The sequence below is a fragment of the Bombina bombina genome, chromosome 5 (assembly GCF_027579735.1).
Source record: "Bombina bombina isolate aBomBom1 chromosome 5, aBomBom1.pri, whole genome shotgun sequence".
Taxonomy (NCBI): Eukaryota; Metazoa; Chordata; class Amphibia; order Anura; family Bombinatoridae; genus Bombina; species Bombina bombina.
In genome coordinates, this window is record NC_069503.1 from 396,160,540 (window position 1) to 396,176,823 (window position 16,284).

The window sequence follows — 16,284 nt, forward strand, 5'->3', positions numbered from 1 at the left end:
AGCTTTTATCTCACATTTTTTCAGGCAAAAACAAAATCCACCATGTTTAAAATTCTACTTTTTATATTGTAGAAAACCAAATGAAGTGCTCTTTAAATTATAATTCAATTCCAGGTTTTAATGCTTGGCTCTGACAACTAAAGCGCAAAATCTGTATAACCTCTCTTGATCACTCCAAATAAATAACATCTTATTAGAGGTAGCATGAAATATTAGAAATGACAGGTAGTGTATGTTTATATATATTTATTTGTTATGCTACAAAAATGACAATCTTAGCAGTATAACTTAACACTGTTTGCAAAATATAGACTATAAGTATGCATGTGCTCTGTATTCTAGGGTAAGACAACTACAAATATTTCTTTTGCTTCATTTTTTTATTTAAACCATATTTAAACCATCATAAAGTTTGTTGATGTGCTTACAAACAAATCAGAAAATGCACAGTTAATATAAGAATTATAATACAGCAAAAGTCTCATCATATCTGGTGATTAACGGTGATGCAGCTAATTCTAGATAGAGCCAAAACATTTCAAAAAAATATATCATATCAATATGCTTGCTTGTCGATTCTATAACCTTGCAATTAGTGCTCTATTTCAGGAGGTAGCCTGTCATTATCATAGGTTGCCACTAAAAACCCTCTCGCCTGTAAAAGCATCAACGTTTTGCAAAGTACATTGACAAACTCGGCTGGAGTAAAGGTTAAAGCACCGGTCACCTTGTCTAGATTTAAAACAGAATTGTTTTTGTGAAAAATGTAATTAGCTTGTGTGCTTTCTACAGTGATGACCTACAGTTTCATATATACTTTATGTTATAGCACTCTGGAGATATCAGCTTATAAGTGTGAGGTCTTCTGCCTTGGTCAAAGCTAAAGTTAGGAATTTGAAAAGAATGGAGTCTCTTTAACAATGTGCTACTTATGAACGCTTTAAAGAGTGCTTTCACATGTCTGTATATTAGATACTCTTTTCAAGAGGAAATGGCTCTAGTCCTGGTTTTTAAATTTGCATATCATATATCTTAAATATGAGTAGATTTGTAACATCCAAAATGTTTGGATAGTTGTTATAAAACGTGGTCTCTTCTTTATATGATCCCATTTCCTGAATTTATGTCAAGCATGGAGAAACTGCAGATTAAAGGATATAAAACACAAAATCGAGATGCAAATTAACTTTTCTATGTATTAGCAAAGTAATGACTGTTTCAGTTATTGCTTTTATTGCACACTGAGCATATGTACATATGCCTCATGCACCTGCATTCGAACACTGCACCAGCTCAGAATGCATATATTGCATTGGCCAAGACTCGGTTTGCATAATATCCGACATGTGCATACTACCACCAGCTATCTGAGCAGGTGTTTAAATGATCGTGCAAGAGGCATATGTATGCGTACAATAAAAACTTATGACAGTAAAAGTCATTACATATACTAGACACATTATTTGCTAAATAAATGTGTATTAGAAAAAAATTTATCCTTTCGGAACTAAAAAAGCACTGACGTGCAATTCAATTTTGAGATTTATGTCCATTTAACTTGTGCCATATCGGCTGTAGTATTGGGATCATCTAGGTTGCTGTTAAGAGATTATAAAGTTAGCGTGGATATACACATTTCCTAAGACTCTTTTTCAGCCCCTGCACATCATATGTTCTCTGTCCCATTCCCAAATATATAAATCTTTCTCAACAGGTCTAAAGACCTACTTAAGCTTAACGTGATTGTCTTGTGCAGAAATAGGCTTAAAATTGTTTTCAAACAGAAACAATTGTGCAATAGAAAAAAAAAAAAATAACACTACAAAATGTCACCTGCACAATATTGTTTTTATTTGCTGTTGGAGGAGTTCACAAAGCTTGTTGCTAAAATGATTAAAGAAGATTTACCATATGCACAAGGCATAACCTAGTAACCACTATTGAGGTCTGTATGAAGTTATATTATGGAACGTTCAGGAGGTTACTTATTTTGTTTGTGCTAATGGACGGTGCTATTCTCTTTAGTGAATAAATACAAATTCTGCTAATTGCACTACATTAGGTAGATACTTATGACAATTAAAAAAGAAATTACATTGCTTCACATTTTTCAAATATTTTATCTTCTTTTATATCTGTTTGCATATTATATTTCCATTTTATTTGTATTCATGTGAATATTATAAGGGACTATGCAATTTATAATACATTTAAATGCATTTTTTTTTCTGAGGTTGGCTTTGGGGTGTGCCTGAGGTGCCAATTATAAAGAATAGCAAGCATCTGATTGGTGCGTACACACCTTGAATGTGCTTGCTTGTCAATATATGTGCATGGAATCACATGATCGGCCCTGCCAAACACAGAGTAAGAAGGGGTTAAGCAGCCTTTTTTATTGCAACGTATATTGCAAATTGCTTTACAGATGATACAGGGGCCAGAATAGTTTGCACTGTAATGTCTCTTTAACCAGAATTTGTGTTTCAATAACATAGATAAATATAAGTGCTATCCTATAATTTAAAGGGACAGTAAAGTCAAACAAACTTTCATGGTTTAGATAGAGCATACAATTTAAACCAACTTCCCAGTTTATTTCTACCATCTAATTTGCTATGAACTTTTGGTTTCCTTCACTGAAAAACATACCTTGGTACTTGGTAGGCTCAGTAGCAGCATAGCACTACAGGTAGCTGCACATATATATGTCTTTGCATTGGCTCACTTGATGTATTCAGCTAGCTTCCACTAGTACACTGCTGCCCTTTTAACAAAGGATACCAAGAGAATGATTAGATATCTAATGATAATTAGAGAATTTAAGTAAATAGGGACTTTTTTTAAACTGTAGCCTATCTGAATCATGAAAGAAAAAAAAAAATGGGATCCCTTTAAATCTTACACACTGAACAAGAATTGCTTTCATTCTGGTGGTATTTAGGCATAAGGCTGTTAAACTCCAACTTGCTTTGCAGCTCCTCCATCACCAAAGGGGGAAACATAATAACCTTTGTCCTTACATACACAATTTTATTTTTACCCTTTCTCCCCTTTACTCTTGTTTTCAGCATGTAAAAATATTTCATGTTAATCTGGGAAATTACACAGAAAATAAATATCTATATATAATAAAATATTTCTTTACAAAAGTCCCTATATAGGGATTCCGTTTTATCTTTTTTTAATGAACATATTAGCTTTAAATCTCCATTTTTTTAAGGAGATTATATCATTTGTAAAGTATGATGGTCAAAAACCTTCCACTTAATGATAATACCACATTTTTGCATCCAGTTTTACGTGGCATGGGGTGTATATTTAATACCATATTCCATATTTTGCACCTATTGTCTCTCCTGAATGTCCCATATTGTTCACAGCAATGCTTCTTCCTAGTAAGCATTACAGTAATCTAATCATGCTTTTTATCTCTTGTAGCTTGATGGGAGGTGAAAAAGTGCCAACGTAGTAAGTAAACATGCCTTGATCACTATGACGATTACAACAATATACAGGACCACATCTGTGTGCAAACCACACCTCTTTTTTAAAATTACCTGTAAGACCCCTCCCCTGTTACATAAGTTCATCTTAAGCCCCGCCCCTTGAAACCCTGTCTCAAGTTTATATTTTAAAATGGGAGGTATGATGTACTTTAATACAAAGTGCTAGAGTAGAGCTAAATAATTATAAAACTATAAGTTAACATATATCTAAAAATAAAGGCCCAAATGTATGTTTTATAGGTACAACTAGACACTCTCACACTCATTAGAGAAACAATAAAATACTTTTCTCAAGCACCTATTGGGCACAAGAAAAGTGGATTTTTTTTTAAATCTTTTTTTTTAAAATAAACTTTGTTACACAATTCAAACATTTTGTTTCTCTTGAAATAATTATGTTTGTCGTTGAACAACAGATTAGTCTTTACAAAAGTGAATGTTGTAAAACAGATTTGAAAGGGTGACACATGCATCCAGAGGTCAATAATACATATACGTGATTAGATATACAGTATCACGGAAACCTTAAAGTGACCAACAGTGGGATAAATGAGAGCTGTATCCCTTCAGTCACACAATTACATACGCTCACGCAATTACAAAGAGTTGTACTTTTGCACCTGATACTCAAAAACATAAAACATTAGGAGATATGGTAACATCACACTGTGCTACAAGATACATGAATTATATGAGACCAGTTGATCTCCTGGTGTGCTTCATTGTATGATTTTGTTGTTCAGATGTATTAATTTAAAAGCATAATTACCTAACCTAAAGTGGACATAATTACTTAACCTAAAGTGCATATTTCCAAACATAAGAAAATCTATCTAATGAAGGTCTAAATTTCTGTTGTTCAGGGGCATCTGAAAAGTACTGAAGGCTGCTGGGGGCTATAATGCACTGGGCAGCAGTCATGGTCATCTTTTTAATTTATGCTGTGTAAATAAAATATTTGATATGTGGACATAATGGCCTCTATTTATCAAAGATCTTGCGGACCTGATCCGACAGTGCACACAGTTGGGACAGTTAACTGAGCTGAAGATCTTATAGGCAATGTAAGCAGTGGTCAAGGGGTGAATTGTAATAGTAGCACCTTTCAATAATTCTGTTTATTATTTTACTTTGTATTATGTACACATAACTTCTCAATGCAGCTATGTGGAAACTGCACTAAAGAATGCATAGGCTTCATTTAATTCAGGAGCATGTAATTTGCCTACATATAGGGGCACCTGCAGTCAGTATCCTTATCTATAGACAAAAACAAGTTTCAGTCTTCTAAATCACTGTTACTTGTAGGATAAACAATGGATTTATATATTAGTAATTTCAAAAACCAAAACAAATTAAAAATATTGAAAGTTACTTTTTTTAAAAAAAAAATACTATAAATAGTGGCTATATCTCTCAGTCATAAAGATATATAGTTTATATTGATTAATTATTTAAGGCAAAGAAAAATTAAAGGCATATGTGATTTACAGGTGCTTAGAACCTAGAGAGTTAACCAAGTCTTTATTATCATGCTTGTTTACCATAAACATGAAAGCTTTGCATAAGGTAACTTTACTCACAGTTATGGTCTTCATGCTGTTGGTTATCAGATTTAAAATTTATGGCAAAATATCATGACGGGAAAATATAGTATTCTAATATTAAACAGCTCTGCATTATAGTAAGCGCCATGCAATATAATTTTCTAATAATAATAATAATACATGGCTAAATATATGGGATATTGAGGTGCAGACATTGGGTTGCAATTCTGGAGGGCCGCATGTTATCAGTGTAAAAATATTCACCTGGCTCCTATACTGAACCATATATTTACTATTGTTTTCGTATGTTTATGATTCTACTGTCCCTATGTTACTAGGAATGTCACCTTTTTTGGGGAATAAAAATACCAGTCATGCTAAGCAGCATAAATTTGCATAAGTAATTATACAGCATAATTAAGAAACTAAAGCTGATAGGACCGATTTAACACTCATTTTTTTTACAATCATACTCTCATACACTTAGAAGCAATTTCACAATAAAATGACATATAGTTCTATATTTATCCCTTTATTACCTGAACTTGACCTGAACTTTAAAACTACCTGCCTTGTCTGTAAAATGTCAGCTGGGTAGCAACCCTATACATTACTTGAACATCTACTAAATAAAGCAAGCTGTGCAGAAGGCAGACAATGCATATTAACAACTACATAAAGGATGCTGGTGCTTAGTTAGGCTTATTATGTAAGTATGCAGCAACATCTGATCTTTACAACAAACATACTTACAATTTTAGCTATTCATTTAAAAGCAAAAATTGCCAAATGCTACTTGTTGCATTCAAAATTATCTTTCCTTCCCTAATAACCCACATTAATGTAGCTAGAATCCTATGAACCATTCGTATGTTAAACTATGACAAGCATCAATGTATGTGGTGTAAATAATTTCTTGTTTACACTTTTCTACCTCTGCCCAATTTCCAATACTGCCAAAACAATCTCCAGAATTAACTGAAAACACTTTCTTTGATTACCAACTTTTTATGACCTTCTGTTGATCTCCAATTTAAATTGCTGTGACTTAAGTCTGAATAATATATGAAGAATCTATCTTTCTATCTAATACATGTAGACACTATCTTTAAGATATATATTGAACTTTTTTTTTTTACATATATACTAAATTTGTTATATATACAGATGAGGTCGAAAGTTTTGATACCCTTCCAATTTTTTTTTTAGGAAAAGTCACTTCTGTGAAGTAAACATTGACAAAAGTACTTGATATCTACCATTCATTATTTCAAATGTAAAAAAAAAACTTTTTTGTAGCTCTGCATAAGATTTCTACACTTTTTAACTGGAATTTTGGCCAACTCTTCTTGAGCAAACTGCTCCAGTTCTTTCATGTTTGATGGGTGCTTTTTCCCAAATGTGAATTTCAGCTCTTTCCACAGATGTTTGATGGGATCCAGATCTTGACTCATTGAAGGTCACTTTGGAACAATCCAATGTTTTCTTTTTCATCCATTCTTGGTTGCTTTTTGAGGTGTGTTTCAGGTCATTATTCTGCTGGAGGACCCATGACCTGCGACTGAGTCACAGTTTTCTGACACTGGGTATGTTTCACTCCAGAATCCCTTGATAGTCTTCTGATTTCATTGTGCCCTGCATGTATTCTAGGCACCCAGTGCCAGAGGCAGCAAAGGAACTCTAAAACATCACTATGCCTCTTCCATGCTTTACAGTAGGGATGGTGTTCTTATGTTTGAAAGTTTATTTTTTCCTACTGTAAACATGGAGTTGTTGTGATTTGCCAAAAATCTCTACTTTTGTTTTGTCTATCCAAAGGACATTCTCCCAGAAGGACTGTGGCTTGTCAACATGCATTTTGGCAAAATCCAGTCAGGATTTTTGTCTTTCTATCTTAGAAGTGGGGGTCTTCCTAAGACTTCTACCATGGAGCCCAGTTTTATTCAGACAGCAACAGATGGTGCTATTTGAAACTGTTGCACCTTGAACTTCAATATCGGATTGTATCTGTTTTTAAGTTGTCCTTGGTTCTTTCTTCACCATTCAAATAATCTTATCAATCTTGGGTCAAATTTTATCTGTGGCCACAGTCACATATGCCTTAAACTTCTTAATAAGATTGGCAACAGTGCTCACAGGAACATCAAGCTCTTTAGAGGTGGCCTTTTAGCCTTTACATTGACCATGCTTGGCTATTACCTTATTACTAAACTCATTAGGTAACTCTGGTTTTCATTATCTTGTCCATGTTCAGTGTGATACCCAGTGACACAACAGCAGAATGATTACTTTTCTCTATTTAAAATGGCTGAATGAGTGATTATAAGATTGAAGACACCTGTGATACCAATTTAAAGAGAATAGTCTTCTTGAGGTATCACTACAAAACAATTCTTTATTGTAACGTCTAAAGGGTATCAATAGTGTTGTCCAGGACATTTTAGAATGTCTTTACAGAATAAGCAAAAATAATAATAACAATACTTTAAAAAGCAAGGGGGGTAACAATACTTTAGGCCACATCTGTAGAATCTTTACCGTTCATATACTTGGACTGAAGTTCACAGTTTAGTCTTTGTTAAACATTAACCAAGAAATATTTGCTATTTATAACATTAAACTATTTAATATTTTAGTACAAATAAATAATTGAGGTCAACCAATACATTTAGTTAAAGTAGTTTACTGTGCCTGCTACTGTGAATGTTTATCTGCCATAAGTGTGCTGATATTTTCTGGCTAAAATCAAGTGTTATTTATATTCCTCTCCCTTCACTGTATAATAGAAACAGCGAGTGGTCTATAAAAGGTGAAGATGAGGTTATATTAGCCTCCATGTGATGTGACTGTTCTATTTGCTCAGCAAATACTTTTACAAGAGTTTATATTAAGGTATATTACACACATCTTGTGTTGCAAACACTGCAGTACTTGCCTGTTAGACCTGGAATATAGAGTCAAATATATGCCAGGAAAGTATAGTTATTGTTTCTCTGTGGGCGGTAAACAATACTGTTTAAACCAATCAAATCCAATTTTTAATTTTAAAGGCAAATTATGTCAATCATGTTTTTTTTTTTTTAAGAACACATAGAGAGTACTTTGCACAAATGTCAGCTGGGCTTATAGAATGTGGTTTTAGTTTCTTTATACGTCACATGACATAATAAAGATTTATTGTGGTTTCCTGTAGAAGGGACTAACCTTGTATAGGACTATTAACTAAACCTATGTACATGGTAAACATGGCAGTGCCATTATTGAGTTTAAAAAAAAAACCTTCAATAATATACCAAAAGTTTTGATAGAGGAAAATGATTTAATAGAAAATATATACATTCGCACAAACATATCTATCTAAACTCTGCTTACTCCAACTTAGGTTAATTGTAAATATTTATCATGATAGTGTCTATTTCGGCACAGCACCTGTGTAAACTAATATGCATTTTTTTGTTCCTTCTTTCATTTTATTTAACTAAAATAATTTATTTTAAAGAAATTGTTTATACCCCCACAAACATGCACACACACACTCACTCACTCAAATACCTGAAAAGCTAATGAAACATACCTGCTGCGTACTGAACAGATATAGTATGATGGTGATGTAAGGGTTTTGTGACAATAAAGCAGCTTGCCTGATTCATGACCATTTTTGGTGACTATGATTGTTACTGCTTTACTATTAGGCACTGTAAGAGTACTCATGGGAGAGGAGGTAGTATAAGAGAAAATATGGCAATACTGCACTCCAGGAGAGTGAGTCATTAGACATACAACTGTGTGATGTTACCAAATCTCAGAGTGTTATCATCTGATGTGTAGCACAATCTTTCATGACCAATACCTCCACACAAAGGAAAAGGGATTATGAAGACTGTGAATTACAGAGGAATATACTTTCAAATACCTGAGAAGGGAATGTGCAGGAACAAAGAATTAGTCCTGTAAAGTCTTCCTATTAACATGACTATATAATACAAGAGCGAGCAACGCAGTTTCATACTTAAGATGCAGGCCTTTTTAGCTCATTTGTTTGTTTTTCAATACAAAAAATAAACGGATATTGTTAAAGGAAAGCTAGAGTAAAAAAATACATTCTTTTCAGGATTATCATATTTTTGTTTAGAATTAAAAAGGTAGAAGTGTTTTGGGTTTTTAACAGATTCGCTAATTAATCAATTCAAAACATCATGCTAGCAATTTATCCCCAACATTGGACTCTAATACCAAATAAGGGACAATACAATTTAGTTTAAAAAAATAAAAATATAATTTAGGGATAAAACCAAATATTTGCCTTGTTCTTGGAGGGAACTATGTATTTGAAGCAATAAATATGTATTATTGCCCCATATTGCACGAGTTAGTGATCATTAGGGCATCTGGTCAGTAATGATTTATTAACCGCAGGCACAACATTTGAGAATACCCTTGCTGTGTAGGATCCGTAGTGCTGGTGAATGCAAGTTAGTCAACATTGTTATTTTTTCCCAAATAACCGCTTTAAAGCTAGAAGAGCCACCCAATTCACTGTTGTGTAAGGTGTCGACTGCCTCTTCAGCACAAAAGGGGTTAATCTCTCACGGAACTTCACATCAAAAGGACAGAATAACAAAAACACGATAGTCACAAGTACCCGCATCAGAGGAACTTTTCCATCCATGTCTATTTAGAACGGACGAGAACAAAAAAAAAGTGACGGAGGCAATGGAATGAAAGGGGACGCCCCAGTAGTGCTGAGAATCCAGAATCACAGTTTATTCTAATCCTCAAACACCTCCAGAAACAGTGGCGGGAAAAGTTCATTGGGGCACTCCACTTTCATGTGCAGGAACCGGCTGGCATGGCAGGCTCCAATCATGCGGAGGTCGGTGACTTTCATCAGCAGTTTTGGCCAAAAGTGTGCAACGTTGTGTTTCCTGTAATTTATGTAGTGTTCAAAAGCCAAGAGGAAACCTTCTTGGCACTTTTCTATTCTGTCCACGCTGGAGAGACCGGGGCGATCTAAAGAGTAATAAAGAATAATACATTTCGTTGAACAACAACTGAACAGGAAGATGAGGCAACACAAGTATGAAGACAAAACATAGTTGATACTGCAGTATTTTCTCTTTTACTATGAGCTAGTTTTCTCCACTATTTGATTAGAAATTTGACTAATATTATGTTTAAAAAAAGAAGATGGATGTGGTGAATTGAAATAAGGAAAAACAGTGGGAAAGTAATGTTAGAATTTAAAAATGGTTAAATATTTTTTTTGTATACAGTTAAGGTTTTTAATTTTATTATTTTTTATGTAAACAATCCTAAAAGTGTAATTTATAAAGCAACAATAAAAATGGTTTCTTATACACATTGCAATTATGAGTAAATGAGTGGATGAGCACAAGTTTAAGATTACACCCTGGGCAGGGTTTATTCTGGTTTTACATTATTTTTTGGTTTCTTTTGTGTTTAAAGGGACATTATACACTAGATTTTCCATAAATGTTTTGTAGATGATCCATTTATATAGCCCATCTGGGTGTGTATGGTTTATGTATAGTTTTGCTTATTTTTAAAGAACATTGTGCTGATTTTCAGACTCCTAACCAAGCCCCAAAGTTTTAGATGAATACTGATGTATACAGACTTCAGACTGCTTCTGTTTGTATAATGGATATTTTTATATGCAGGGGAAGGAGGAGTGTGTGTGTGGGGGGTTCTGCTCTCAGACATTTTCAGTGGGTGTCCCTGGCTAATTTCATCAACAGTGCTAAACTGGGAGCTTCTAAGTAAGTTTTTTAAAAGGTTTTATACTGGATTTTTATATCAATATCTGTGCATATTATTATTTATAGTAGTTTGTATTACATGCAGTTAAATGGAAATTGGTGTAAACTGCCCCTTTAAGCAAGAGATATAGCATGACACTTGTCCGTCCTTCACTTCCCTACAAATTGTATACATGAAAATAATGTAATCCTTTATATAATAAGATAATACACCACACAGAATTCAAGTATCCAACATTCCTTTTTGGTATAAGACGCAGTAAGCAGTGTTCTTTGTCTAGTTGGGACCAGATGTTAAATATAATCCGATTTTGATTAAATATAATTTTGTGTATTGTCAGATTATCATGTTCTATGTTAATCAACACACTTTGAGATTATTTATCAGAATAAGTATATTTTAAAGACTCATATTAAAATGTAACAATTCATTAAGTAATAATTTTACTGCATCAATTTGAAGTACCACCAAACACAGCAGAATAGCATAATCAATCAATAAACAAATAATAAAAAGGCAATGCAAGAGCACTTAGTTTGAAGTTCACGAGTAGTATATTTATTTCTGACAAATTTCTGTTATTTTCCTTTTCACTGCATCATGTGACAAGAATCAGCCAATCTCAAAATTCATACATGTATATTCTTTGAATCTTGCACATGCTCAGTAGGAGCTGGTGTCTCAGAAAGAATGCATATACAAAAATTGTGCATATATAGATAATGGAAGTGAATTGGAAAGTTGTTATTTTTTATTTTAGTGTTTCTTTAAGGTAAAAATGCTGTTTTCACAAAATCATTGCATGCTTTATGACAGCTAAATAAACAATTAGCTGAGTAATTTATCTGTTTCCTCTCAGTAATGTGTTTATTCAATTTAACATAGCTTTATTGTGGGCAACCAATCAGAGGCTGCAACAACTGAGTGATGCAGCTCAGGACTAGATCTATGCAATCACTGATTAGAGTAAAATTAATGATTATTTATGTCTCTTTAACACATTATATTGATCCCAGTCCATTTACCAACAGCATAAAGCATGCAATTTCATTTATTAAAGGGATATGAAAAACAAACATGATCTTTTGTGATTCAGACAGAGCATACAATTTCAATAAAAAAATTTCAATTTACTTCTATTATCAATTTCGCTTTGTTCCCATTGTATTCTTTGTTGAAATCTTGAATCTATTGCAAAAAACATTACAAAGTAGCTTTATTTCAAACAGCAACAGCTCCCAGGCACCAATATAGGGCCAGTAGTAACAGGGTATGACATCTGCTTGAAAGTAATTTGCCCAGGTCTGAGAAGAAATACCTAACCCTATGTACATAATATGCCTATGAGAGGTGGTACCCACTTATCTTATCTGTCTTGTCTCCAAATGATTCTTTAAACCTATTTGCAGTGGACCAGTAAATCACACTGGTATAAAATAATCTAATATAAAGTAATACACTTTATACATTTTGTATGGACCTTAGAACACACCTGAAGACATAAGCAGCACAGCCTGCAACAAGGCGACTTCGGTATCATCAAGACTGAATGAAGACAATGACACGCCCAAGTCAAAGATGGCATCTGATACCACACCTAGTCCTCCATTTTTCAGCTGTCCTCTTGTTACTGCCATTTCACCATTCAGTGTGAGAGTCTCACTTTCAGGGTCATAGCGCACAGCTGCTCGCAGTGACATAATCTCCATGCAGCAGCCTTTCAGAAGGATGATCTGATCTTCACATGGCAGCTGGGTATCAAATAAGCACATAAAACAGACTATATTAGTGCACATGTATAGCACGTAGGCCTTGCGCTGTATCTGTAATGTTACACAGTTAGGGATCAAAAAGAAACAAAAATCATTTAACATAATACACACACACACAAAAAATGAACATTTTGGATTTCAGAAGCTACATTATGAAGAATTATGCTGATCAAATGTATCACTATTTGCAGCCAATTAACTTTTATACAGGGCTAATAAAACACCTTTGTTATTCACTGATAAAGCAGGAGTAACAAAATAGCAATAATAATAATAAAAGCCAATGCTTTTGCAATACTTGATAAGTGCATTGACTGCTTTTTGGGTAATACTTTGGAAACCTCTGATTTGTAGTTTTAATCTAAATGTTAGCACAAATTGATATATTTCCTTAAAGAGACATGAAAGTCAAAATTGTTCTTTCTTTCTTCTCAAATTGAGCATGAAATTTGAAGAGATTTTTAAGTCTATTCTCAAATGTACTTCATTCTCTTGGTATCCTTTGTTGAAAATCATACCTAGGTAGGTTCAGGAGCAGCAATGCACTGCTAGGAGCTAGCTGCTGATTGGTGGCTGTACACAAATATCTCTTGCCTTTGGCTCACCAGATGTCTTCAGCTAGTACAAGTAATACATTGCTTTAGACTTGATAAAGGAAGGAACTCTTCCGAAAGCTTGTCATCTTATAAATGTATAGTTAGTCCAATAAAAAAGTATCATTGCTCAATGCAATACTCTTGTTATTTTGATATCTAAATCTCTGGACTAACACGGCTACTCCAATCAACGTATATATATATATATATATATATATATATATATATATATATATATATATATATTTAAAAATTAAAATAACATTTTCTTCTAGGCAAAGAACATTAGAATGTAAAGTATTAATATTCAAAACACAGCAAAACATTACATTAAAAATGATAGTGTATGTTTTAAGGTAGTTGAGAGGAAAAAGCTCAAAAGTGTCTATATATGCCTATACATGTGTATATATGTGTTTCTATGTGTAAATATATGTCTCTATACACATTTACACATATAAACACAAATACACATGTATACACATATATAGACATGGATACATGCAAACATTAGACTTATAATATTTGTGCTAGTTACCACGGTCGCAATATTGCTTATCTCGTCCCACGGTAAGATTAGCGCACCACTTGTAATCTAGCATTTTTTTATTATTATATATCAACTGTATCCTTGATGTCATGAAGCAACAATAAATAGCTTCTGTTTTAAACTCAAAATGTCCTTCTGGTAAAATCTACAAAGTTTTTCAATAAAATTCCATTTTTATCTGACATATGGAAATTATGTCTCCTCCTCCTCAAATCACAGCTTGTGGTACTTCATAGTACTCAGCAGAGCCCTTCACACTGTGTGCCACTGTTTATTGCTAAGTGATTTTTTTAAAGGCCCTCGTAACACGTTTGTATAGTACTAAAGTTTTGTATTATTATTTTTAATATTATTATTCTGTACAAGTCCCTGACTGCCTATAATAACAAGTTATTATAGTAAAACATTCTTCCTTTCAATATAAATAATAACTATTTTTTATTAATAATTATTACACAAATAAAGAATTTGTAAGTGATATTCCTAAAATAAAATGACATTTATACTATGTCATATATAGTGAGTTAAACACATATACAAACCTTATATTATTCATTAAGTTTTTGGAGAGATAATTGGAACTGGAAAAAAAAGTCTCTTCGAATTCAGGTAACTATTCTATTTTATTGTTTTGGAAATGACCAGAAAACTGTAATTCTAGTAAAGCAACTGCTTGCAGTCTAAGATACCTGTATATCAGTACTTTGTTAGCGCACAATACATAGGAAAGTGGAACACACTATTCCTCATGCTATGGCTGTTCTTGTCAAGGTGTAAATAAAGAGATGTTATATTTCTCTCACAATAAGCTGCATTGGGTTGCATGTTTTCAGCAACTAACTTGTTGTTTCTTCACAATAACAACATCTCTGGTTATAATGGCAATAGTGCACTCTGATCAATTAACATCACGCACTTAGGTCCTCTCATGTTATACCAGTGGAATGACTGATGACTTTTATTCTTTACTGAAAGTCATAGCCATCAGTGGGGGTACTGGGCTTGAAAACACTTGAGGCTGAGTGTAATTCACGGGAAGCTGTGATGTTGAAGGCTTCTTTTTCATTTGTCTTGACCTCATATAGCTAAGAAATTGTCTGTGAATGAAGGAGATCTATCCTCAGTAGTAGAAAGCTGTGCAAATAGGCCTGGATTACAGTAAAGCAAACATGCTTTATTACCTATTTATAAATCCATTGTTAAAGGGACAGTCTAGTCAAAATTAAACTTGCATGGATCAGATAAGGCATGCAATTTTAAACAACTTTTCAATTTACTTTTATCATCAAATTTACTTTGTTCCCATGGTGGTATTTTTGAAAAGCTAAACCTAGGTAGGCTCAAACTGATTTCTAAACCGTTGAAAACCGCCTCTTAGCTCAGAGCATTTTGAAAGTTTTTCACAGTTAGACAGTACTAGTTCATGTGTGTCATATAGATAACATTGTGCTCACTCCCATGGAGTTATTTAGGAGTCGGCACTGATTGGCTAAACTGCATGTCTGTCAAAAGCACTAAGAAAAGGGGGCAGTCTGCAGAGGCTTAGATACAAGTTAATCACAGAGGAAAAACATATTTAAATATAGCTGTGTTGGTTATGCAAAACTGGGCAATAAATGGATTATATATATATATATTTTTTTATTTTTTTTTAATTCTGGTATAGACTGTCCCTTTAAACACAAGTTGTTACTGGTAAATAAGGAATGAAAAAAGGTCTAAAGTAAGTGCCATAAAATCTCTGTTATTCATCATGTTTGTTTTACACTGGTTGGATGGATAACAATACTTATTCTTATGATAAATTTCTATAGATTCAAAGTGGTAAAACTTGTGATATTGAGTCCCACATCATCTAATTTGCATAGTTGTGTGAGGCGCCCAATACGGCTAGCAACATGGAAAAAATAATATTTGCATTGGTAACACATAGGAAAAACTTGCAAAATGGTTTATCCAAATATTTGTAACTGCAAAATATTTCCATATTTGGTTTGTTATGGTAGTGTCGCCAGATTTAAAGAAAGGTGTATCCAGGGGATGGCTGAGCCCCGGCCGCAATTTTCCACCATAACCTCAGCTCAGCATGCGGAATCCATAAAGATTCTATTGCCGCCCCAGTATTTTGTCGCACGGTAGTGACTCTATTTTAAAGGTGACGTGTTTGTCTTGTTTTTAATTATTTCTTTTATTTCTCTTTGTGTTATTTTTGAATGTGAATATTTATGCAAGTATAAATGTAGTTTTCCCTGATGTTCTCCCGATGTCAAATACATTAACGTTGGATCAGTATCTAAGCATTCCATAAAAAGGGGCAAACAGAAAAAAATATTTGCCTTGTTCTAAAGAAGGTCTATCTGTAAGACTGTATTATCAAATATATATAATAATAATAATAATTTGCGATTTATATAGCGCTTTTCTTCCTGTGAGACTCAAAGCACTTTACAAATATACCAACATAAGACATACAAATTAGGAGTTTCTGAAGGTCAGATAAGCGGACTGAATGCCTGATGGAAGAGGTGGGTC

The 16,284-nt window shown here is 33.4% G+C and overlaps 1 protein-coding gene across 2 annotated transcripts in view; it reads right to left on the minus strand.

Moving 5' to 3' along the window:
• Window positions 1-231: 231 nt before the first annotated feature.
• Window positions 232-16,284, minus strand: part of THRB (thyroid hormone receptor beta) — a 622,225-nt gene continuing 606,172 nt past the window's right edge. For both annotated transcript variants that reach the window (XM_053714233.1, XM_053714234.1), the window contains exons 9-10: window positions 12,327-12,585; window positions 232-10,063 (exon numbers count right to left, since the gene is read on the minus strand). In XM_053714233.1, the coding sequence (XP_053570208.1) occupies window positions 9,822-10,063; window positions 12,327-12,585 (501 nt within the window). In that variant the 3' untranslated portion in view covers window positions 232-9,821. The remainder of the gene's footprint in view (window positions 10,064-12,326; window positions 12,586-16,284) is intronic.